This window comes from Apostichopus japonicus, chromosome 6, assembly GCF_037975245.1.
Source record: "Apostichopus japonicus isolate 1M-3 chromosome 6, ASM3797524v1, whole genome shotgun sequence".
In the NCBI taxonomy this organism is placed as follows: Eukaryota; Metazoa; Echinodermata; class Holothuroidea; order Aspidochirotida; family Stichopodidae; genus Apostichopus; species Apostichopus japonicus.
The window spans coordinates 1,456,213-1,482,538 of record NC_092566.1 but is presented as its reverse complement, the minus strand read 5'-3'; the positions used below and the strand labels follow the sequence as shown (position 1 = coordinate 1,482,538).

At 36.6% G+C, this 26,326-nt stretch overlaps 1 protein-coding gene across 6 annotated transcripts; it reads left to right on the top strand.

Annotated features, from left to right (window-relative positions):
- LOC139968608 (uncharacterized) lies at positions 1-23,785 on the top strand. Of its 6 annotated transcripts, XM_071972774.1 has the most exons (10): positions 1-235; positions 997-1,185; positions 12,610-12,775; positions 13,614-13,811; positions 14,879-15,495; positions 16,101-16,486; positions 17,020-17,146; positions 17,392-17,487; positions 18,313-18,444; positions 19,919-23,785. In XM_071972774.1, the coding sequence occupies exons 2-9, from the start codon at positions 1,044-1,046 to the stop codon at positions 18,411-18,413; spliced, it is 1,833 nt and encodes a 610-aa protein (XP_071828875.1). In that variant the 5' UTR covers positions 1-235; positions 997-1,043; the 3' UTR covers positions 18,414-18,444; positions 19,919-23,785. The 6 variants fall into 6 exon arrangements, with proteins under 6 accessions (XP_071828875.1, XP_071828876.1, XP_071828874.1 ...); XM_071972775.1 differs by lacking the exons at positions 1-235; positions 997-1,185 and adding an exon at positions 4,872-5,243; XM_071972771.1 differs by lacking the exons at positions 1-235; positions 997-1,185 and adding an exon at positions 10,553-10,915 and having other exon boundaries at positions 19,922-23,785.
- The last annotated feature ends 2,541 nt before the right edge of the window (positions 23,786-26,326 follow it).

Below are 26,326 nucleotides of genomic sequence, written 5' to 3'. Positions count from 1 at the left end.
ACAGAAGTACTGAAACATTTTAGCAGTTCACGGTATTGGAAGGAACTGCCACAGATAATAGTGTAAAATTGTATGACTGTACTATAAAAATAAGAAGTGAATTAGCAGAAGGTTAAAGATAAATCGTCTCCCCGAAAACAAAGAATCGGGTTACTTCGGCAACTTTTGTGAAATCCAATTCGAATAATTTTTTTTAAGGCGGAAGTCGTTCTCTTCACTGTCTTAACTGTAACAGGTGCGTATATATTACTAACAGGTTGTGCTGGGCGTGTCTCCTTAGAAGTTGTGTCTTTTTTTCGCTAATAGTAATTTTCCTGGCAGCAATTTTCTACCCGTTTTGGAAAGTTTCAGCCGTTACTGTCAAGGCTCTCTGCTGCAGACTAACCCGTTGAAGTATATTTTGACGATTCTTAAACAGTTGAGTGGCGTAACTGTGTGACCAGCGCAACGCTTCAAGAAGTAACCCGTGAAGCGTCTTACGGAAAAGGCAAACAAATTCCAAACGCTTGTACTACGCTTGGCTAAGCGACTTCTAAGAACTGTTTCACGGGAATTTCTCAACTAGTCAACTAAGAAACAGCTGGTTGATTCGACCGAGTAGGCAAGACAAACCACGTGTGATTTGTTGTTTTTTGGCTCTGAATTCAAGAGAAACAACCCAATGTTTAATTGCTGATCAATGGAAATATATCAACTCTTTCATAAGACATTGCAATTTATTTCACCAGTCTCTGAAACTTTTTAATTTTTTTTTTTAAAACCAAATCGCCTCCGACCCATCCCTCGGGTACCCTATATCCTAACAGAGGACTTACGTTGTTGACATTTGAAGAAAAAAATTTAGAGAAATTATAAGAAAAAAAGTTACGATTCTGTAGGATCTCTTACAACTCCCTCATGAAATCATAACACTACGTGGTTTCTTGTGTATATTGTTTTGCATTAAGCTGTCGCTAATCAAATGATTTAAAGTGACATTTTTTTTATCGCGAGAAGAGGCGAAGAAAACATAGCTCCACCTTGTTTATCATCTTTGCCCGTCCATGAGAGAAGAGAAAATGTCGATCGCCATGGATACAAGTATTCATTCGGGAATGCCTTCGGCCGGTTTACCTCAGTCTTCACAGGATCACCTACAAAGGAAAGCTGGAAGAATGGTCAAACAACATAGACTTTCAAAAAAGGGTAAGTATCATTCAAGTTATTGATATTTTTGATATTTTTTATTTCATGTTGATGATGAGTAAGGTCAATTGCATGTCATCCTTCTGTTAGTTCAAATGTTGCTCTCTCCGTATCTCCACCCCCCCCCCCTCTCCCTTTCTTTCTCTTTCTTGATGAAGATGGCATGAGAAAAGGAGGTTCCTCTTATTATATTAAACCGAAACAATATCTGCAAATTACAACAGGATTTTTAGTGGTGTTTTCCTAATTTTACCAAACTTCTTACGAGTATTTTCCACTTCTGTTACTGTTACTTGTCATTTAGCCTTTGAAGGAGATCCTGCTAGGATCGAAACGTCAGGCCAACTTACTTTTACACATTCTCTTACACAGGCTCTCTAGTGGATAAGCAGTTTGCTAACAGTTTTATTTTATTTTGAGTATTTTTCCAAATAACATTTCATTTATACCAGTAAGACCAGATGTTTTGTACCAGATGTTTTGTTTTATCAAATGAATGCTAAAGAGCACAAATACTTGTATTAATTTGATTGTTGGTTTTAACTTTTCGTCAAACATTTAACATTTATTTACAACAACAAAAACTTGAAAAATTTACAAAACATTCAGTTGTATTTCGTTCTTTGAATGTGATTTTAGTATCGATCAGCATTCAGATCAAACTCCTACTGCTGTACAAGAAAAAGGAGCATTTTATTACAAGATCTTCCAAAGCACACTGGGTTACTGGTTAGGCCATTTATAAAAATACTGTGATATGATTACATAGCTATGTGCAACAGTACCACGCATGGATACCGATATAGCCTTGTTTTTATAGAAACAATGTTGAACGATTCAATCTTTTATTCAAAATGCGTACACTTAGGCTATACTTCTAAGTGCATCCTACAATGTAAAATAAGACCCTTGTTGTATATAGTGGTTAAAGAATCCCAAACTATAGGCCATAGTATGGAAACTTTGTCAAGTATAGACGTGAACTTTCCAGCGTAACAGATTCAACACGAAACCGTTGACTATTTCCACAGTTCTGTTGGTTCTCTGTATGTTGCATATTGCGAAGTTACACTAAATACAGGGTATAACCAGGAAGTTGTTATTCCATTACAACTCCCTGGTATAACCTACACTGTAGATCTCTAACCAACCTTCCATAACAACTCCCTGCTTTAACCGAAATCATGTGAAGTTTCGATTCCCGAAGAAACTCGTAATTCTTTACGTGACAGTAGCACCTTCAGAGTGATCAAATGGTTATAGCCTCCATGTTAAGGGGACTGGTGGGGGTTAAGAGTGGATCATGATGTTTGTTTTTTTGTGCCCAGACTGTTACCTGTAGGGGGGGGAGGGGTGACTTTCCTTATATTGCAATTACATTTGACAGTCTCTTCATAAATTTCCATAAATGTTCTATTTATGGTTGTGTTTCTCTAATAATAATAAAAATATCATGGAGGAATTCCAAGAATGGATAGGTTAGAATAAATGTACCATGTTTGGTCATCTATAGTAAGTAATCCAAACTTTGCCTAAGTTACGCTGCGTCCATTATCATAGCTTGATCGACGGCCACGCACCACGTAATCGTGTAGGCGGCACTATGTCGCTTCAATGACAGATAATATATTTTAGCCCTTCTTCTGTATCTGTTGAATGTACACAATGGTGCTTATTCATGTTCTGTACTTGTTTTGTTTTTGATTAAGCTTCTGTTATTGACAATTCGTTTTCTAAATATTCATCAAGATCTGTTTATCAACCCCGACCATACAATCTGAACTAGAAGAGTGTCCCAGCTTCATGAATATCAGTACAGGCGGTGGGGGGGGGGGGGGGCGTGGCCGTCAACTTGCAAGTCGTATCGGTCCATACTTTCTGTATCTGAATCTACGTTCAATCACTTACAAAACGCAATTTACGAGAGAATTTTCATGGATCTTCCAAGCTCATTTATGACATTCTGATGGAAATGTTGAAAGGGACCCTCAACAACTCCCTGGATTACGAAAGTTATTATCCATTGAATGTGTTATCATTCATGTAGTTCATTGGTTGATATCTGGTTCTTTTATGTTCTGTTATTCTTTGAAGCTTCATGTATAGATGTAGAGGTTTATGACGAAATGGTGCACACTGCACCGGAAGTGACCCATTAAGGTGTGTGGACAGAGGTGTCGAGTGGACGCGACTATAGTCACCAAGTCACATGGTATCAGGTGTGAAATGGCATTGCGTCAACATTGAACCAAACTGTGTGACCTTGTTCAGTTTGTATCTGTGGTGTCAATCTAAAGTGTGAAATAACGGGAAAAAAATTGAAATTGTTCTCCGTATGAGTCAGTTTACAAGACGCAGTTATAGTTGATAAGTAAATACGGTTAAGGACTTGGGATATATACATATAGGCATATGTTATACTTTCCTATTGGGCTGTTCAAAGCAGAAAATACTCAAGGTTTGGCAATTCCAATGAAAATGGTGCTTTATCGTATCGGCCAAGATCTAATAATTTGCAGTTGTGCAGATTTCGCAAAATAACTAATTCAGGTTTGAATGTAGTGTAGGTTTTTTGGTTTTGTATTTTTTGGGCAGGATATGAAAAACTGAAAAATAACTTCCTTATGTAAGAATAACCCAACCCACATATCTAACTGGTATAGACGCCTTGTCTTTTGTGCAATTCATATATTTACTGAAGTTGTTTCTTTATACCGTAGCATTGGTTAAAACCGGCAAACGTCACTGGTCGTAAATACTGTATGCAGGTGCGAGGCAGCTTCACAGAAAGTCCTAACAGTGTTATTGAGAAATATCGAGTTTAAATACCAAAGCTAAGGAGAATTCATTCAAATAAGTGTTTGGGCTTCCACCCCCCCCCCCCCCTCCAAATGTGCCTCAAAACTTATAATTACTTAACGGATTAATTATCGTCGACCCAAACACTTGTTGTATATTACATGATGCATAAGGCAAATTTGAGATATTCCACAGTCTTTGATTTTTTTGTAACTATTGAAACTGGTTTGGATATGTATGCTGGATTTTCATTTTCCCTTTCTAATCACTCCATCCGATTTTTCTACAGTAAGACAAAGCGTGACCCCGAGTTTTTCCATTTTGGACTAACATGTGCTACTTTTGTTATTAACAAAAAATGTGCCTTTTTTGTTGAAAATGCAAAACGCAAAAGTAATGAAAATGTGCTCTTTGTAATTTTCGTCTTCAAAGCAAAGTCATCTGTTCCACTGCTTCTTGATGTTTCTGACAACCCCCCCCCCTACCAATCCCCCTCTAGGTTCAACCCTCTTCCGCCGCGACAGCCTTTAGATTACAGCTCAGAGATACACGTGTTGCTAACTCGCTACTCAATGGAATCGAAACTAATATGGTGAACCAACAAAAATGTCTGCTATTAATGAAAAAGAAAGAGGAAAAAAAGGTGCACCTAAAGTGACAATTTCTTTAAGAGAAAAGTTTCCTTGAAAACAAAACACCCATGAAATTTGTGGTACTATTTACTTTACCGCCTCCCAGTACCGTACAAGAATTGAAGAGTGCATAAAGCTTCAGCGTTAGAGCGTGAGAGAGAGATGGTTATTCAATCCAACATGAATAGAGAGAGAAAGAAGGTGGGAATTTAGTTTCCTTGTTAAAAGAATTGAAGATCAAATATATTAATATTATAAAAACACACAGGACATATAAAACTGTTGCCCTATAGTCTCTTTCTAAAACTTTCCCTGGCTGTTACAAGATTATTTGACGAGCGATAAAAACTCAAGCGATCTATTTACTTATGGTTATTTACTGAACCCGACAAAAGTGGACAGTGTTATAACTCAGTGTTTGCTAAGGCTCTTTAGACTAAGATAACTGTGGGTCAGTCTGATGCAGTAGCAGCTTTGGGGAAGACGGAAGGGGTCCTGTTGGCACCACGAACGAAACATCCCGCAGTGTATAAGTGTATAGTGGTTGGTAAACGTGCAATATGGACGTAATTGGATAGAGCGTTTCATTAACAGATTGCAATTTGGCTACAGGAACAATGAAAGAAGGTAGGAACACAGTGTAATAACTTATTCAGAATTTATCAACGGTTTTCCTTTTCTCTCTCTCTCTCTCTCTCTCTCTCTGTAAATCTCATGTTCATTTAATATCTTAAGTTATAAATATAATATTCTCTGCATCTTAATTTTTGAAACTTGATTAGTATAAATTATATGAAACACAAGCATTGGAAAAAGTAAGAAGATTGTTAGTACAACCGGTCTGTATGTATATATATATATATATTATATTATATATTATATATATATTATATTAATAATTATAATCAACTGGGTCCATTTCACACCCAATTATCCACAGCATCTCTCGCAAATATCCATAATATAACGTTCTTGTTTGTGCAGGATTAAATGAAAAGAAATTCGTTCTTCTGTTCATGAAAACCTCATATAACCTTGATAACCTCTAATGTATGCCTAAAGTGATAATTGTGATAATATGTTCACCACAATGACATCTACAAGTTTTTTTGTGCTTCAAATACGTCAACGGGTAAGCCTACGTCACCTTCGTATACCCCGCACCCATCCCTCCCCCCACCCCACCCCGATTCTCTATATGTTCTCCCTCCTGGACTTTGTAAATAATGTTTTTTATGAATGGAAAAAGTCCAGCAAACATCGATTTTGTTCCTTCTGTCTATATTTACTAATTGTGTTAGTCACGCCCAGTTGTAAATAATTACCTTGTGACTCTCTCACACATGTAATAGAAACTATGAGAATCTTGGTATATTTCTTAATTTACATTTTTATATCAATAAATTTGACCAACAAAAAGAAAGGAAGACCGGACGTGACCCAGCTACCACCATTATTAACATTTAGGTTAGCTCTATAGAAATAAATGATCAAATAATTTACCTACATGCAGCGCGTATATTTAAATTGTTAGCTTTTCAAATCTCTGTTAGAGGGTTCTGTTGACCTGTGTATGTTACCTGTCGGTATACACAAATAAAGCGTTCCCTGCTTTTATTTGCTGGATATTCAGTGACCATTCTTACCTAGTTTATTTGATTACTTTTAATATATATATATATATATTCTTGTTTAGTGACCTGTCAATATTTTTTGCTAACACACTTCGTTTAGCGTGATCTGTTCTATAGTGACGGTTATCAGACATATGCTACAATATCTAACATGTTGATTGAAATCGGCTCTCATTCAAGGAACCTATTACGAGTTAATTTTTAATTCATCTCTGTCAATGTGTATTTCTACCTGTCTCCTCTCAACAAATGCACTTTTCTTTCTATAATTTGTCCAACAAGTCGGTTTAATTTTAGTACTGCACTCTTGTGATCCGTGACAACTACTACAACTAACAATTACTCTACCTTTCGAACCAAATATACTTGAATCAGCAGACAACTCCTCTTATAGGGGTCATCAAACTAACAGTACTACTGAACGTTACAATTTTATGTTTTGAAATTTGTAGATACTTGAAAATGCATTTGTAGAGAGGATCCAGGTAAGCATCCTAAATCTAAAATATCAGAGACAGTCAGTTTTGGGATAACAGTGCTCTGTATACGGAAGTCAGTAGCCCCCCCCCCCCCCCCAATAAAATGAACAGACAGAATGCTTGCGAACTGACCACTAAACACACCGGACGGCTCGTGACGCAATTTTCATCATCAAACCATGCTGTCAGAAACGCTGACTTATCCCAGTGTCCGAAACAACAGCCCCTCCCCCGCCACCTCAACTCCACCCACCCACACCAATTCAATGTGATTCTATTTTATTACATTTGCGAACATTAATATGAGTCTAATGTCATCTTTCCTGGTACCATTATTGTGAACCAAAGGATGTTGTTTTCATGTACCGTATACCTAATGTATCGTATCATGTAACACATACTTCATGTTTGAGAGTCCTGTGTTGCCCCGGGTTGGATTGGGTAGGGGGTACTCTGCTGATACCGGTATAGTGTCAAATTATGACGATGCTCGTGCACACATTCATATCGAACCCTTCTGCCGTATAGAGCGAACCTGTGTACTGTTGGAGACTTAATAGTAGAACACAAATTGAGCAAAAAATATGCCTTTTTTTAATTTTGTTAGCACAGCTGTGCAATCAGTGTACTCATTATACAGAATTGCCATAACTATTGAACAGAATTCAAGAGGGTTTGCTATTTGCTACATGGCTATACAGATTAAGATGCTTGTAAGTTCAAAAACGATTGTACCACGACATGCTGTACTTCAGCTAAATATGAATATATACATATACATATACATATATACATATAATGTATATATATATATATATATATATATATATATATATATTTATATATATATATACATACATACATTTATATATATATATATATACATACATACATTTATATATATATATACATACATACATTTATATATATACATATACATACATATATATATATACATATATATAGGCCTATATATATATATATATATATATATATATATATATATATGTATATATATAAACATATGTCCATGACCATGGTTGTATGTCTATGTGTCTGTTTACATGAAAGTGTATGTGTCGGTCTATATGCATGTATGCATGTTAGCATGTCTGTCTTTCTGTCAGTTAAACGTTTCCTTCTTTCTAAAATATTCTGAGCATTGAAATGATGACTAAGATATATATTTGTTAATACTTTTGATATCTTTGGTAGTTTATACCTGTAGATTTTAGTAAAAACATTTCTGATTTTTCTTATTTTTTCCCCTTTTCTTTTCATAGTTTTTTTTTTTTATCAGGTTTGAAGAATTTTGTTTTTGGTTTCCTACCGATAGTATCGAAACGTTTGTGGTGTGGTAATATATTGTTAGTTACGGTTCATCGAGCCGACAAAAAGATACAATAGAAATTAAGCCCAGTTTACAGCCGGGTAGATTAACTATTTAATAATGGTAAGATGTTTGTCAGTGCGTGACTGGAAAAAAAAAAAATTCCAAAAGGCATTCAGGGGATTTCTATTTGAATAATTCCACAAGACCAGGCGAAAAAAGCAAAATGCATGTCAGGTGTCACGGTCATAATCAGCTACCTCATGCAAAATAACTAAATGGCAAAACAATTCTTGTTTTTCGATAGTCCTTGAACCTGATCATTTCTACGTCTGGATAAAAAAGACAATACCAAAAACAAATATACTGCATAGTTTTATTAGTTTGCCGAGGCGTTAGCTTAAGTTATTTACACGACTAAAGTTTCGACATGCATCGTCGAACATTCTGTATAAATTGCATTATATGATCTTATAAGCACAGTTACAAAGTTTAAGGAAGTTTCAACTCAGGAAACACTTATTACCAGCTATCCTATCCAACTAACCCGTGGCCTACCCCCTCTCCCACCCAGCCACACACCCCACCAACTCATATAGTGGTATGACGTTTAGGCTACTTGAGGAGAAATCAAATAAAATTTACGGGACATGTTAGTAACTGTTGTAATTGGTCAACATTGTGTGACCTGCAAAGGGTAGGCTATAAGTTTACTGGGTAATCTCACAAATACTGCAAACATTTCTTCATCCCCTGCAGTGCAAGTAAATGTCACATGTTCTGACTTAATACATCAGGTGATACTGATTTACAACCAGAGTGGATAACAGAAGCCCATGCTTACCTGTCTCCTCACAGAAACTGTACAGATTTATTTCATTATACTAGTGAACATTATAACCCATGCATGATATATACACTGTTGGGAGTTCAATTGATACACAATATTTCACTATTCTATATGATTTTTTATTTTCAATATGATTTTTTTTTTCTATATGATTTTTTGTTGCTATATAGTTCACGCGGAAATCTATCAAAATAAGAATTATTTTCGTTCATTTATATTTATTTATATTTATAATTCGTTTGTTTACTTGGCTCCTAGCACAAAAAAACAATGCAAATTTTAATATCCATGGATGAGGGATCTTTGTCATCCATTTATAAGAAGGAAAATCCTTCGCCTGTCAAGAAGCAATTATTTTCTTTGGAAAGGAAAGAATATTAGCTCGACTGGTTTCGTAGAATAGTGGTTATTCTGACTGTAATGTCCCTCAAGGACGTTCGCTTGTAAAGTGCTTAGGAGATCCCGAGTGGATCTTGTTGTGAGCTTAGATAATCCCACTTACTGTACCGCCGTCGTCTGTTTGTTCAATTCATTTCTGTCGTTATGAATTGAGTTGAATCTAATGCTCAGATGATGGTCCTATTACCGTATTGAGTTGTATACGGTTAAAGGGGTGCGTGATGTTTGTGTACAGGAACTGAGATTTACTTCCGTCTGCACAGGACCAAAGACGGTTTGTTAAGTAATGAATGCCAAATCCACACTATTGAGTGGATAGTTGAAAACTAGAGGCTGCCAACGTCTTCACTTCTAGTCCGGATGAGAAACCTTCCATGTCTTACATTTTCGACTGACAAACCGGAAGCATCATTACTCTCTTACCTGCCTCCTACACACATACGCACTTTGATCTACCTAGCCTACAAAAGTGGTAACATTGTTGCAGTGCGCCCCCAAAGACCGTTATTATCAATACCGTCTTCTTACCGGTTCTACCATACAGAAGTCATACAGCGCGTTTGTTGATAAAGTATACAGTATTTAGTGTTTCCTTCCAAACCCCTCGTTCCCTTCCCGTCCATTCCAAAAAGTGCTATCCGTGGAGGGCCTATAGGTATTTCACACACGATGTGAACGTTATATAGGTCTTAGTCTTTGGCTTCGATACTCCACCCATAGGTAACTAACGACCTGGTCGTCATCCGTATAGCTTAATAACTGAAGTTGCTATCCTCTTCTTCTTTGCTATTTTTTTTTATTAAAGCATTTAATTTTTCTTATGATTTGATATATCTATAAGTTTTGGTTGCACCCTCGAACATTCTCTACACAAATTGTTTTGCACACGGTACTAAATAGTGCAACAGATTTTACCATTTTCGACTTTTGTGACTAATATGCCGCGTCATATGGCTTCCAGTAGAATAAAACTGTTTGCTTAGTTTAAATAATCGATGGGGTACACATGAAAACATGCAAAACTTTTGTTTTCTAAACCAATATGGGGGACATCTCTTAAACGATTTAATTCTAACACAAAACGGTCTATATCTGTTAATTCCGGGTGTCGTTCTGTGGATGTTCATAGGCAAGTTTTATATGTAGTTGTCATTGACTACCGGTTAACACAGGTATTAACTATTTCACCAGCTAGTGACTCCTTTTCAAAAGGCAAATTTCCTTGAAAATTCCACAATGGATCAAGGTATGACCTCAAGACTTCAATTGCTATAGAAGGGTGTGAATGAAAGACGCTTAGGACCGGTAAATTCGGATCAAAAAGACCCAAAATGGGGGAAATAATTGGTACATGGAGTTGAAGGTTGAGCAGAAGCGATTATAGGAGAGTGGTGGAATGGATTGTAGTAAAAGGAAGATATTTGAAGGTTGTTGTGAGGTGACTTCAATTCATTTTCGAGTTTGGTTTGGTTTTATACGTGCCATGGACCTATTACAGGAAAACAGTGGACAATTTACGTCGGACAATCTCGGATTAAATTGCTCTCAGGAAAATACGGATCAGCTTCCATGCTCATCCAGAGTTAGGAGAATTTTTAGGCATACAGGTCTGTTTCCAATTACCGTCCCCCCCCCCCCCTCCCGACTTACACCCTTTAATTCTAAACAGTGAGTTTCTCTATTCTGAGAGTGCCCAAGGTAGGATGTTCACTCATTTATAGGGACTGAATTCCACTGTTTCCTAAAATTTGAAATCTTACCAAATTTAGCTCCAAGTTGAAAGCGAAATAATCTTGTAATTAAGATCTACTTTGACTTCGAAACCACTGTCAGGTTGTGTATGTTTTACTCTCCGTAATCACGAGTGTATATTATAGTTAGTCGTAAAACCTTTTAGTTGTTGTTATTTCTTGTTATTTACTGCATTATTCAATTTATTCGAATGAAGAGAGGTACGGGCATCAGCTGAGTCACAAGCTCAAGCATAGGCTGGGGTGGGTGGGGTCGGGGGGGGGTGGGTGGGTGACGAACTACCATTGAAACTTGGTGCCAACGGGACTATACTGTGTTTTTTTTATCTGAGGTTAGGATTATACGAGGGAGGGAGGCGGCTTGGTGGGAATCTGTACAAGTCCAATTTCTGCACAATTAAAATGAATGGTAGCTGCATGTGTTGTTCTCACGGGCGTATTGTGGTATACATATCTACCGATAGTATACACGTGCCTACAGTGTATAAGTAATTTAAACTTCAGGACAACACATCAGGAAAAGTTCTATGGAAGAGGAAAATAAACGCGTTATTTGGAGTAATAATGAAACTGAAGTATGAGTGTAAGTCTTGAGTAACACATCACCTACCACAAATGTAAAAATCTTGCTCAACTTCTTAGTTTTGTAAACAACAGTCTAGTTTATGCCATTAATCAACCAGTCTACGGTCACATTTTAGGAAAAACAAAATGGCGTCTATTCTTGTTCGGTCTCTATGTGTACGCACTTGGCCACATAACGTTACTAGACATAGCATAAGTGGACTACTATTCACATAAGCTCAATTTTAAGTGTATACTGTCCTTTATGGATCTTTACCAAACTATCGGACAAATAGAAACCGTTAACTGAAATATTTATATATATATAAAGAAACCATAATTAAAAAAAAAAAGATATGTACAGAATAATAAAATTATATTTTGTTTTTGAGCACGATATCATCCTTTAAGGGGGCCTCCTATTGATCAGCGAGGCATTGTCACTGTTCTCTCTAAAGAAATAGTGATCCATGAAATATCTTTGATCTTTTTGATCAAAGTCGTACGCTATTGTAAGTACCAGCACCCCGGCGCACCACGTCGTTCGAAATTCCATTTAGTTACAACTTGCTGACGATGTCCTTTGTTATTTTGCAAAGGCAACTAAACGTTGCGTGTGTAGCATTGCAAGAACTTCGAGAAAAACATAAATAGTGCATAAACTTTGTTGTATAATAGCTCAGGCTTTTAAACGCCACGTCTTTTAGAATTGTTCGGATCTATTGTGGTAAATAGTTACTGATATGTTATGATGCGTGTATGCATTTTTTTTTTCGTCTGGGAATTCTACCGAGTGACCCATCATCTAGGTCAATTCTACCGAGAGGCCCATAAATTCCATAGTCCCTTTATAAAACATAAAATTTGCAGCAAACATATTTGTTATTCTGCAAATTTAAATTCAAAGGACGAAAACGTACGTGTACTTTATAATATCCTTAATATGTTAGTATAATTTTAATATTTTTCCCTCCTTTACGTTACAGAATCGGACGGAGTGAATCAGCTAGGAGGCCAGTTCGCCAATGGTAGGCCCCTTCCAAACTTCGTGAGACACCAGATTGTAGAATTGGCTAAGAAAGGTGTTCGTCCTTGCGATATCTCCAGACAGCTGAAAGTCTCCCATGGATGTGTCAGCAAAATTCTCGTCAGGTTTGTAATACTATTTTGGAACATCATTGCTTCTCGACAGAATAAACAACACTCTCTCTTTTTTTTGTGTGTGGAAAGTTACTTATTGACAATATCCCATATTCCCTGTTCAAGTTTCTTATACAACCAATGGACCCTCATTTGATATGCTATAATCGATGACCCTAACTTGACATCAACAGAATACATAAATAATCTAATAATTCTATCTACTATCCTTTTATCTGTTTTTTTTCGCCCGACAAACCCAATCCCTTTTTGTTTTGGAACGTGAATCTTTATGACAGTGATCTCGACATAGGCATTAAGAAGGGGTATAGGCAGGAGACACAATGTTCTACAGCGATGAAATAACCGGCTCTCTCAAAATTCCCTCCTATATAAATATTATTAAGGGCTATATATACCCCTCCTCGTTCCTCCTGCCCCCCCCCCACCCCCGGCTACCTCACGTGTGTCGGGTCAGAGAAATCTAGAGTAGAACACGAATAGGAGCTTGGCGGTGGTAAGGCCACTGGATGTGTTTTCGAAAAACGAAACGAAAGTTCTCTTATTGCCGATCAGTCAGACCCCAGAGGTGCGAAAAGTACTTTCTTTTCTTGTAGAATATGCATGACGTTACATGACGTCACTCCTAATTAATATAAAATTATGTAAAATTTTCTCATTTTCGAAGGTCAATTTCTGAGTCATTAACCAATTTATATATCTGGTAATAGTTGAATTTGATGAAGGAAAGGTGCGAGAAAGAGACACGTGTTGATTCACAAAGTGGAAATGTTTTGATTGGTTCCTTTCTCTCATATTACAAACAAGTTTGCATCAAATCTTGTTACAGGTTTTATGAGACGGGGTCCATCAAACCAGGCGTTATAGGTGGCAGCAAACCTAAAGTTGCAACACGTGACGTTGTCGATAAGATAGCGGAGTACAAACGCGACAATCCGACCATCTTCGCATGGGAGATTAGGGATCAACTCCTTCAAGAAAATGTCTGCGATAAAGAATCGGTACCAAGTGTCAGCTCTATCAACAGGTAGGTCTCGACAGTACTATTATAGTTACTATTATAGTTACTATTATAGTTACTATTATAGTTACTATTATAGTTACTATTATAGTTACTATTATAGTTACTATTATAGTTAGTATTATAGTTACTATTATAGTTACTATTATAGTTACTATTATAGTAACTATTATAGTTACTATTATAGTTACTATTATAGTTACTATTATAGTTACTATTATAGTTACTATTATAGTTAGTATTATAGTTACTATTATAGTTACTATTATAGTAACTATTATAGTTACTATTATAGTTAGTATTATAGTTACTATTATAGTTACTATTATAGTTACTTTTATAGTTACTATTATAGTTACTATTATAGTTACTATTATAGTTACTATTATAGTTACTATTATAGTTACTTTTATAGTTACTATTATAGTTACTATTATAGTTACTTTTATAGTTACTATTATAGTTACTATTATAGTTACTATTATAGTTACTATTATAGTTACTATTATAGTTAGTATTATAGTTACTATTATAGTTACTATTATAGTTACTATTATAGTTACTATTATAGTTACTATTATAGTTACTATTAGTAACTATTATAGTTTAAACGAAAGACACAAAGGCTATTTTTGCAAGAGGAACGTTTTTTTTGGAAGCAAGTTGTAAACAAATTGGGTTCCTTGTCAAGATGGGTTGGAGGAGGTGCTACCCCTTTTCAGAAGATGGATATGATCCCTATGTCTATAAAGGAGAGGCAAAGGGTCAAAAGATCCGAACAGCTTAGCACTGATCCACACAGATGAGAAGGGAAGACTACGTAAGAAGAACAATTGTTTCCAGTTCGTCATTATGCTGGTTCATTAACCTATCATTCTTTTACAGTTATTGTTTAATAACATGGATATTTAAAAACACAGCGTGGCCATTGAGAAAGACTATGAAACTTTAGGTCCCAGATGAATTGTAAGTGGTGCCGGACGGAGGGGCTGGGCACGGGCTTTTGTTCTATTGTGTTCTCATATTAATTCCAACTATTAATTTGGTTTTATTTTCTCTTTTGTTCATACCAGAATTCTTCGGAATAAAATTGTGAACGGCTACGTGAGGTATGACGCCTCCCTTACCGTCAAGAATAATAAAACTCAACAGAACACTGCAGGACAGGACATGCATGATGATTCATATACATCTCGAAATATGATAGACAGAGCTTTCTTCGAGGCCGTGGCACAGGCTTCAGTTCTGCAAGCACAGGCCGCGCAGGCCGCACAGGCTCAGGCTCAGGCACAAGCCGAGCTTCAAGCCCAAGCACAGGCAGCCCAAGCACACGCTCAGGCGGTTGCAGCGCAAGCTCAAACTCAGAATCAAGGCCAAACTCAAATCCAGGTTCAACAAGGCGGCCAAATTCACACCCTTCCAGTCTCTCATTTTCAGTCCTCATCATCTCTTGCCGGTCAATACCAGAGTTATTTTAGCCTCGCATCGCCTAATCAAGGAACAGCTCCCTCTATCCCAATCCACGTCCCAACGACGTCTCCGGTCAACGGTGTCACAGCGACCTTACAAGGGAATACCGCCGCTGTACCACAGACAGCTGTGTCCCTGAAGAGACTCCTTGATACAACTGGGCAGTTCGTTCAAATGACGGTAGCAAAGCCGAAAGTGTCTCCATCCGTTAAGTCAGAAGGTATGCAATACAGCTGTTATTAAGTATACTTACTTTGACTGCCAAGTTTGCTTTTGCATAGATACCGTTTTGGAGCTTACGCTGATAATTCGTCACTGTTCCGTACGACATTTGCCCGCCCTCCCTCCTCTCTCTCTTTCTCCACCACATTCCCACTACTCCCCCTCTCTCTCCACCACATCCCAACCCCCTCCCCATATGTAAATGTCCGCAACTGTGGCGGAGTACAAGTTTGTTGTTTGTTAAATTCATGCATGTATATTATCCATTAATGTATGTATATTATCTATGATCATAGCAATAACAGAGTGAGCAATTGTTCCGCTCATATTTAGTCCAAAATACCATTAATGTAGTGTACACCTAACGTTCCTAACGTTAAAACTCAGTTGTGCTCTCCAAAAAGACGCACTTATATCACTCTTTGTGTACAGTAATTAGGCATTATAGTATATAAAATAAATGTTAACAAAATTATATATGTACAACATTGTGAGTCGATTAGTCATTATGTTAAGTTTTTTATCCAATTTGGCTTGATTACACGTTGTTGTTTGGCGGCCGTCTTGGCATGTAACTTTTGTCTTATTTCATTATTACTTCAGTGTTATCGCCGACAAAAGTGGAAGAATGCGAAGTCTCTGAAGCGCAGACGGCTACGGGCTACACGGCGAGCGATTTAGCAAACATGGCCGCCTACCAAGAAAGGGGAAGGACTGACATGGCCAATCAACATTTAGAGATTCTTAAGTCCTTACACAGTGTTGCCTTCGCACAGAACAGTGTAGCCGCGGCAGTGGCTTCCTCGACAATGACGTCAGCAATTACCAACGACGCCGCCACAAAACAGCAACTCGAATACTGGAAATACCTCCAGGCAGCCCTTAAGCCTGCGGAGCAGACGACAGAACAGGACCAGACGTTGAAAAACTATTACGATAGTTGGGTGAAGGATCTTGCTCTAGCCAGCTCCGCAGACCAACAATTTAAGGTCAGTGAAATATATCCTTGGCGATATATTTTTTGACTCTATAGTTAGCCAGCATGATAACCTACTACTGTCTTAAATTGGTATAATCTCTATCAAACAATATTCTGCATTTTCAAAGTTTTAAGTTCCTCCTGGAAGACCCTCACTTGAGAACCTTGAACGGTATGTTTTTTTGAGGTGGTAACTACATTTGATTTGTCCATATGCGTCCATATGTCATATAGGTGTCTGGAGCACACATGCACATGACCAAAGTATATCCACAGGAGTTTCAATAGAAGGAATTCTGTCCTATTACTTTCTTTTTGGACCTACAAACTTGTGACACAGTTAGTCTTTAATTGTGTTGGTACAGTAACTGTGGACAGGTCCCGCCCTGTGAGCCTCCCACTTCCTTAACAGTGCCACTCCGTGCATAAGATAGAATGGAGACAGAGAAAATAAAACCAGACCAGACACCGATTTTTCGTGACTTGAAGTAATCAGCTAATTTTCAACACTGCATGAATATTCATTTATTATCATACCCACAGATACCGATTTCGTACACATCGACCGAGGCAGGACTAAACCCAGCTGCTCCTACCGCGGTTGAATCGATTGCAAAAGATTTATCGGTTACCGCAGATAAACATGTTTCCAGTGGAAAGCATGGCACAGGTTAGTCGATATTAAACCTTATATTTACTAAATTGATGAATAAAGAATTGGTCAGTAAACGCCGATTGCTTGGTGTTGTAATAGTTCAATATGATGAACTTACCTGTAAAAGTACATGAGGACGAATGAATTTATCAAATTAGCGGAAATGTTTTCAGTTAGAAATGTTGAGGATGGTTACTACTGCGTGAAAATTCTGGTTCTGTCTTAACATTAATTGCTTTTTAATTTATTTATCTATACAGACAAAGAGGGGGAAGATACCACATTCGCAGAATTGAAACCAGCTAGCGTTCTCTTAACCACAACCAAACAGACCGATGACTGTCATGTTAAAACTGGTATGTAAAGAGTCCTTAGTACTGTATATATGTAAGGAAAGAACATCACCATACACCACCCGCATAAAGAAATATTATATTTCTGATATAGATAAGGACTTCAGAAAACTTTATCAAAAATTTAAGAATAAACCAAGTTCCAGCAGATGGGAAATCACACTGCAGGGAAGAGGAAGTATGTAAGAAAAATTGACCCTGAAGTTGATATGTGCGGGCGTAAAGTTTTTTACCAACTATTGCAAGTTAGATGGATTGGAGTCCATATATTGGTTGGAGACAGGTGTAAGGAAAGAGAAGTAAATTCCACAAAGAATGCAAGGTTTGAGGGTTTAAATTCATCTTTGATGTTTTCTCAAAATCCATCGATTAGGTGGCCAAAGTATACACCATATTGGCTACAGGTGTAGCTACGGGGGCAGAGTACCTAGTCTCGATTTTTCCAGACCTCCAACACCCCACCACTTACTCCATCCCCTTCCCCTACGCCCACAGGCCTGGATCACGTAAAGTCAATAGTGTCACTAATTGATTGGCTTACTAACAGATTAGTCAAGCTCCTGTTTCATATCAATGGACTCTCTCATGAAGTAAAGATATGTCTTTTAAATCTTCATCAGCTGATAGGTTTGGTTATGTTCTCCTCCCCATCCCAACCTGCAGGAAATATTGGCTATATCACTATGCTTTCTAGCTTGTTAACAAGAGAATGTGGCAGGCTACAATGGTCTATATAACAGTAAGCCATTGTTATGACAAGCCATTGTCACAATAACAGTCATTGTTACCGTTGGTTAAATATTATGTATTGAATTGTTTCATATCTAGATGAGGCTGGTGCCTCCCTGACTTACCCATCCTCCACGGCTTATCCTGCAACGGTACAAGCCTATCAGGATATGGCACGTCTTGGTTTGTTAAACCGATAGATGGCGCCCTCAATTCGCGATCTTTTACATGGTAAATTTGTCAACGCCCTCTGTCCAACTCCTGCATGGACGTTCAAATCACTACTCCCATGACATACTTAGTGTAACTGGGTGCGATCTAACGGTGTCGGAACATGACTAAAGCATTCCTATACCTACATCTATATACGGTCAATTTGGTCTAATAACACTATATAACCTATTTTATATACGCCACCTATATTTACACGCGTTTTCCTTCCCAGCCATATTTAGACGTCGGTATACGGTACCTTTTTACTAACTTCTTTTTTCCTGTAGATATAGTTATAGGTTAACACACGCTATAGCAAGTTCAAAGAACTAAAGAAACCTTTTACTCGCAAAACTGTCTGCAATTATTAACCAAAGCTTGCATTTTTCTTATAATTATAAATATAATTGTTTTCCTTTTCATTATACTTGTATAGCCTTCATTTGTATTTATTTCACATATTATATAAATTGTTATCCACAAAGTGAGTCTAGGTTGATCCTTGAGGTATCCAGTTCTATATACATTACGTAATTTAACAAGAACTAACAACCTGTTCTTATCTGGTTTTTCTTGATTATTATTTCGCTAAAAGCCAATGGGAATCCTAAATATGAAAGGGCTTTATCACTGCAGGCTGTATTATATTTTCTTCGCCGCTTTTTTCGAATCATATTTAGAGAATTGATTTTTAGACAATTCTGATACCCTTTCTCGAATAGAATAGAATTCTCAAGAATTTCTGTCGAATTGTTTTCCACTCATTGTTACATAAAGGACCATTTCTAAACTGCATACGCATTTTTCTTCAAATGCATATGCATTTGAAGAAAAACGAAAGAGTTTGCAAATCAAATTGAAAAATTTGTATTACAAAAATATTTACATAAGCTCCTGAAACCTCTTACATTTCCCAGACCTCACCTTCATCCGCCACCCCCCCCCCCCCACCCTCTCTCTTGGGTGTTCCTTGTACTTGCTAATTTGTTTACTTTTATTAATCTTTGTAAAGTCCAAGTTCGGTCCTTGATGCAGTTGGTTAATTTCTCTTAAATGGACTCTTATTAAATTATCTCTCAAAACTAGTTCCTTCTTTTTGACACACTTATATACTAGTACCTCCATTGACTTAGTTTTCACATGTTCCAGGTACAAATATACTTTTCTTAATATCTGCATTAATTCCTCTGAAAAAAAGGTAGATTTACAGAAAACAAAAAATCTTTCTGCTATATTCGACGGTTATGGGGTAAGTTACTAACCATTTTGAAGAAGTATATTAGTTTTATTTATGCAAATAACAATCCCTGAAAGTGATAATAATGCCCCCGCGTTATACTTGTATGACCCTCATGCAACCCTATCGACATCGCTTTATCCTATTGGCTATGCAAAATTTGGATAATTTTGATATTTATCGGTGCGTCCGCCTATTACCCTGATACCGGATCCCAATCTTGTATTCATGTCAATATTTCTTCTTATTTTCCAGCAGGACATCACGTGGTCGCTACACCAATGTCAAAGAGAGTGGTGACAGGATATTGACTCGATGTGACCATTCCGTATGGACTGCAATGAAGTTAACATCTAGCCGATTTTTGAACTCGTTAATTACTATACACTTCGGCACGAAAACTCTGAAAAATTTCTTAAAGGTGATTTGCAGGGTTTCGCAAATGCCCATAAACTGCAACTGAATATTTCAACTTTCTTACATCAAAACGGGTAAAGAGGACTACGTAATACATCCAGAGCTGCAGTGTGATCGTCGGGTATTCGTTCGACCTGGACGTATGGTCCGCGACCCTGAAAACTAATTATCTATAAAACTAATTATCCCTGAAAACTAATTATCTATTTCGAATTTGGCAACCTCTCTTCTTCATCACAACCGTGCTGTTTCGCGTTGTTGGTTGGATGCAATACATAACTATAATCAAACTTAAGTAGCCTGGCGAGCATACCTAACGAAATTTGGCTTTCTCGAATCACCCCTCCCCTTACCCCCCCCCCCTTCACCCCAGTACAAAAACGTTGGTTGAGCTAATGTTCACAGCAGCTCCTTATTGGCCTTACCTATCAAACCACAGTTCAATTAAACCTGTACAAAAAATGTTTCGTCCAACAAATTAGTTGTATTGTTTTATTTCATTTGTAAAACCGTTCGTCATTTTTCCTCATTGATTTTTTTTTCAATTTGATATTTGGTGGAATAAAGTAACTATATGTTTTCGGGTATCAAGTCTTTCCTTCAATGGTGAGATATGGTATGATCATAATCTATCAAATTTGATACAAATTGTATGCATGTTACCTTAATTAAAGCGAAAAAGAAGATATACCCCTGAACTTAACGATCATTGTTTAAATCTTGAAAATAATAGTAGTACAGTATTTGTTTTTGTTAATTATGCTAATTATTTGTTTTTTAAATTTTATGGTCTTTTGGGGTTTTATAACTTATAATTTCAACAAACCCTTTGTTTACAGATTTCAAGGTTTTGCAATAATTTTTGCTTTTGCATTTTGTTTCGGTGATTAAGTCTGCTGCACGCTTTATATATGTAAATTGCTCTTTCCGGATTTTCCTATCATTTGTGAATGCCTTTTTGGCGGGAAAGAAACGGTCGTAAGATTAAAAAAATTCTGGACTTTTTAAGGGGATGGCAATATCACTAAAGTCACATAATAATATTCAATCATGTTCTGTCTTAATCGAAAAGACATATCTTATCCAAACATGAAATTACATGGCCGAACAAAAAAAACATATTTTGTAGTGGACGTAAGGGTCAGTTCACCGGTCAAGAGAAACAACAAACAACAGCAATAGAATAGCATCAGCAATTTAAAAAATCAGAATTTCCAGAATTTAGACAAAAATCAACTTGAAATATCACTGTCACAAACGCCACTTTCTGGTTGTCTATACAGAGATTTTTCTCATTTTATGTGCAATTTACCTTATGGAAGTACAAGGACTTCCTTTCCAATTAAATTGCTGGATTTTATACACCAAGATGGGTGATACTTCTCTTTGGCCTAATGGCAACAATATAAGTAAGTCATGTACATTGGGAGACCAACCGTTTGGTGATTATTTGTAAATATTAGTTATCACTTATCAGATCAGAGGCAACTTCTTGACCACAGTGACAAGAAAATTCATTACCGATACATAACAATTAGTGAAACAATGATTGTACCATTTCTTGGTTAAAAAAATATCTTACGTTCATATTTTTTAGGCTAAAACTACCAGTGTACTTTCGTTCAAAAATATTCCTATATCATCAATTTTCTATTTCCCATTATTATTAATATTATTATTGATTTGTTTTTTTTAACCTATTGTTCAATACTTTGGTTTTAACCATAAGCATTGTCTCGCATTGCCCATTGTCTTTCATCACATTCGCAATTCGTTCGTTTTTACCTATTATATCTAAGATTCACAAATAACGATTAATAGTCGGTTAGTACAAATTGCGGCTTGCATTCCATCTGTATTATTTTCATGCAGTTTGTGAAAAATTACAAGCCATTGAGCTTTCTTCTTTTTTATACCTTTCTCAGTTTGTAATAATGTTATGCAACTGACTACAACATTGCTCAAGTCTTTCAATTCAATGAGTAGAAGTACAAGATTAAACAAATTAATTCTTCCTTCACTCTAAGTGATGTAGATTTACCAATTAACTTTCTCTTACTATACATTCTCAGTTTGTAATAATGTTATGCAACTGACTACAACATTGCTCACGTCTTTCAATTCAATGAGTAGAAGTACAAGATTAAACAAATTAATTCTTTCTTCTCTCTGAGTCATGTAGATTTACCATTTTGCTTTCGTTGGAAGTGTCATTATAATCTTCTCTAAGTTTCATAATTTTCAGAAATGTTTATATATAAATTCAAATCAAATTTTTGGATAATGTTCATACGTATTGTACATTATTTACTTAAGTTTCTTTTCTCTATTAATGGGAAAGTATTATAAATCTATCAAATTTTCTTTAATCTCAGTTTTGCTCGACTACCGTTAGTTAAGAAATATTTTTTGAGAGTCTCAAATATCTATCATTTCACCAGATCTTGTGACATTTCCCTTCCCAAGTCTTTTACCTTGCTAGATTTGTCATCAACCATGTGGTTCACTTACCTGTCAGGCTCCTCTCTACACACCTTATCTAGCACCATCACATTGATCATACCGCTTAGCTCGGTGTCAAGCTGCCCGTTTCGACTTCTTTACCTTGGTTAACGAAACGGTCTGATACCCTCCCCACCACCCCCCCCCCCCCCCATTCAAAGTAGGTATTAAATCTAATTAGAATATTCTTGATTGGAAAGATATGATTGAAATGATGTCCACAGTTACAGTGATTACAAGACGATGAATAGAAGCAACCTACCCCTCCCCCTTCCCTCCCCTCCCCCACCCAATCAAGCCCGTCTAGCTCTCTGGTAATACATAGTAAAGCTCTGACGTTAACAATAACAAAGTGTACGTTAAATCAATTACAATCAATAATTCAATACAACAATCTATGTAGGAGAAGAATATCGATCATTGTAAATAACGAGATTTTATGATAACAAAAAGAATATTTGATGTCTAGAATACTGGTGTCTATTTCAAAACAAGACAACGCACATTTTGAGACGTTAACATTACAAATATATATACATATTGATATATTTAATCCACTTTTTTACGAAACTCAGGCTACTTTAATGTGTGTTGGCGTGCCATGGTTACAGGTACACTATGTTTGTGACAAAAAACACATATAGAGGAAACACCAATATTGTTTGTTAATTAATAAGTAATCAGAAAAAAAACATTGTTTACTGTTCTTTCAAGGTAAGTTGTAAAATGTGTCTTTCGTTGTTTTGTCCTTTCCGTCTGGTTCTTGTTTTGTTTAGCCTTTTTTTTTGTACTTTTGATAATTTCAATTAATTTGTACTACCTTCTTGTATTATTTCGTTAATTAATTAACGTCAATACTGTAACTATGCTGAGACCTCAGTTGTACTGCAACTAAAATAAGTTCTTTCTATTATTTTCAAATCCAATTGTACAGTTAACATTTTTCTCCCTTTTTTTTTTTTTGTAATAAAGAATTGAATACTTTTGAATTGGGGTCTTTCAGAATATATTCCTATTCCAATGACAATAATTTCACGTATAGCCAGATATAATATCATTATCTTAATAATACTTAGATGATAATTGGGTGGGTCTTTCGGTAAGCAGTAGGCTAACATTTGAAAACTGTTAAACTGTATTCATTTGGGAAGAGGTACTTAATAAAAAAATATGTCACATCAATTGATTTCTGGTGTTGCTATATATATTCTGTCTTTTGTGTTTGTTTTCCATTGACGAGATATAAAACTATATCGTTGATATATAATTCGTTCTTATTCAGTGGCAAAGGTCTTTCTACTGGTATTGATATTTTCTTTGGGTGGATATGCTGGGGTTTTCCGGGAGTAACGTCCACAGGTTTCATATGTGGAGGATAGAGGCAGATCCAGTGGGTGTGACTGTGGGGTCTTTGAAGTCGACTCCCACCGGGGGGAGGGGTACTCCCCAGAAAATGTTTAGACGTCAAATGATGCGTTTTGAGACATATTTGGACTATAAATTAGGGCTATAATTAGGTAAAAAGGTGGGTAATGCCAATTCAGGGAAAGTTGTCTGTACCAGCATGTGAACACTGGACAGCAAACTGCACCCCCCCCCCCTGCCAGCCACTGAGGGTCCGGTCGGTACTCAACAATGCCAACTTCACTCATGACATGGGCCACAATGCCACATCAGATTGGCTATATGCTCCATTCTCTCAAGAGACATTTCCACTAGTATAGGAGCTTCGAGACTTAGGTTGTGCCGCGGGAATAATTGTATGTGTTATGAAAATGAGAATACATTATTCTTCATCCTGCAAATTCCACCAGACTACCTTATTGACCCAGGGCTGAAACCGGACCCTGACCTCAGCATGTGAACTAGTTAGTAAATGTGGAACTAAGCTCTTTTAAGCCCGAATATTGGTTATCACTGTGCGAAAGTGAATATTTCAGCAATATACTAAATATCATAATTACATGAGACAGAAACGAAATCCAACAGCAATTATTAAATTATAAGTGATATAGAGATAACTGTCGTGAACGATTTCCCAGGACAGCTCAGGAATAGTTTGGCAGATATCGCAGATTTAATTCTCTTTCACAGTCAAGGCCAAAGACTTGATCAAGTCTAAATATGACGTCATCGAGCCACATGTGCTTCAATTTGATATGTTTTTCTTTATTTATTCCGCTGTATATTTTCTGTTGATGGAGATCGATTTTGCCAAATGCTGCATCTTTAATATAGTGGAGATCTTAACATTGCCTGGTTGCAGTGTCAACCCTGTTAACACATTCTACTTAAAATATTAATAGAGAAACATTGGGAAAGTAAAATATTTCAATTCCTAGTGGCACTATGACATCACTAATTGAAACAAAAAAATGACAACTCTCAAAAACAACTCTTATAAAGTAGAATATCTCTAAAAGGGAGCAAGATTTTCATTCGATGTTTGGAGGAGTTGATAGCCGTCCTATAAGCTTAACATGATGCTAGAAGTAGAGTTGTTCAAACGACTCATCAAAGTTCCAGAGAAGCGACTGGCACCTCAGCATAGTTCACGTGAACCTTTTTGTTGGGGAGGGGGTGGAATGGTGTTAGGGGTGGGGTTATAATATTCGCCTCCTCCTCTGCTATATGTTCGTAATTGTTAATTGGAATAAGCTTGACATTCCACCCCCCCCCCCTCCGCCTCCCCTTCTAGAATCCAACACATCAATAACGACATACATTGCAATTCGCTGTTAGTGTCAACGGAGTCTTTCGTGGATTTGGTAAATTTGATTTATGTGTTAGGAAAGATTGGTGAAGGTGGGGGATGTGTGGGTATATAGGGTACGTGTTAGTGTATGCACAATTATTGTTAGATCAATATCCGGTTGAGTAGGCAATCATTTTCTTGAAAACATCTATCAGAATCACCGTGAGTGCGGAATTGACATGATTTTCTATGTTAGTCAATTGTGTGGCGTGGAAAGCTAAATAGGCCCTAGACTGCATCATACTGCAAACTGTACATAGGCCTACTTTGATCATTAGCAGTTTATACTGGTATGCGTATACTACAAGGTACATAATGATTTGAGTAATTTTAAACACTTATGAACATGTATATAGCACTACACCATCATAATGTAAAATATTATGACAAATGGAACGCCAAAAGGACGATTACATATAATGATCGTGTAAACTTTTATAATGACATACCTTACTAAATGTAGCATAATATATGTTAATTAGACATGATGATGTAATTTTACCTAATAATGTACTAACTTACACACATGACAATGTAACCGTACTATATTAATGAGAAGTAACGTATTATGATGTATATGTTGATCGTCCGCTACATTGTCTAAGTAACGACCTTCTCAGTATTAACCTTACTATTGCAATTGCAACGTTCGTGTACATATGCATAACAACAGGTAATATATATACCAATATATCCGTCGATTAAAAGTTGGTATTGCTGTATGCGTTTGAATAAACGTATTAATATGCAGTGAGTTTAAATTATACATCATGATGCAGGGTAAACACATGATCATATTTGAATTTTGTAACATCGCGTGAATATATGTCAACGTCATGTGTACGTATAGTACAACGCACTTTACTTTTAGTAGATCCAGGGAGCTGCCATTTAGATGACAACTTGTCATCGTTTAACCTGACCATAATTTTAAAGTTCTATCGGCGTTCCATGCAAGTAATAAGCGATGACTGTGGATTGCGTAATAT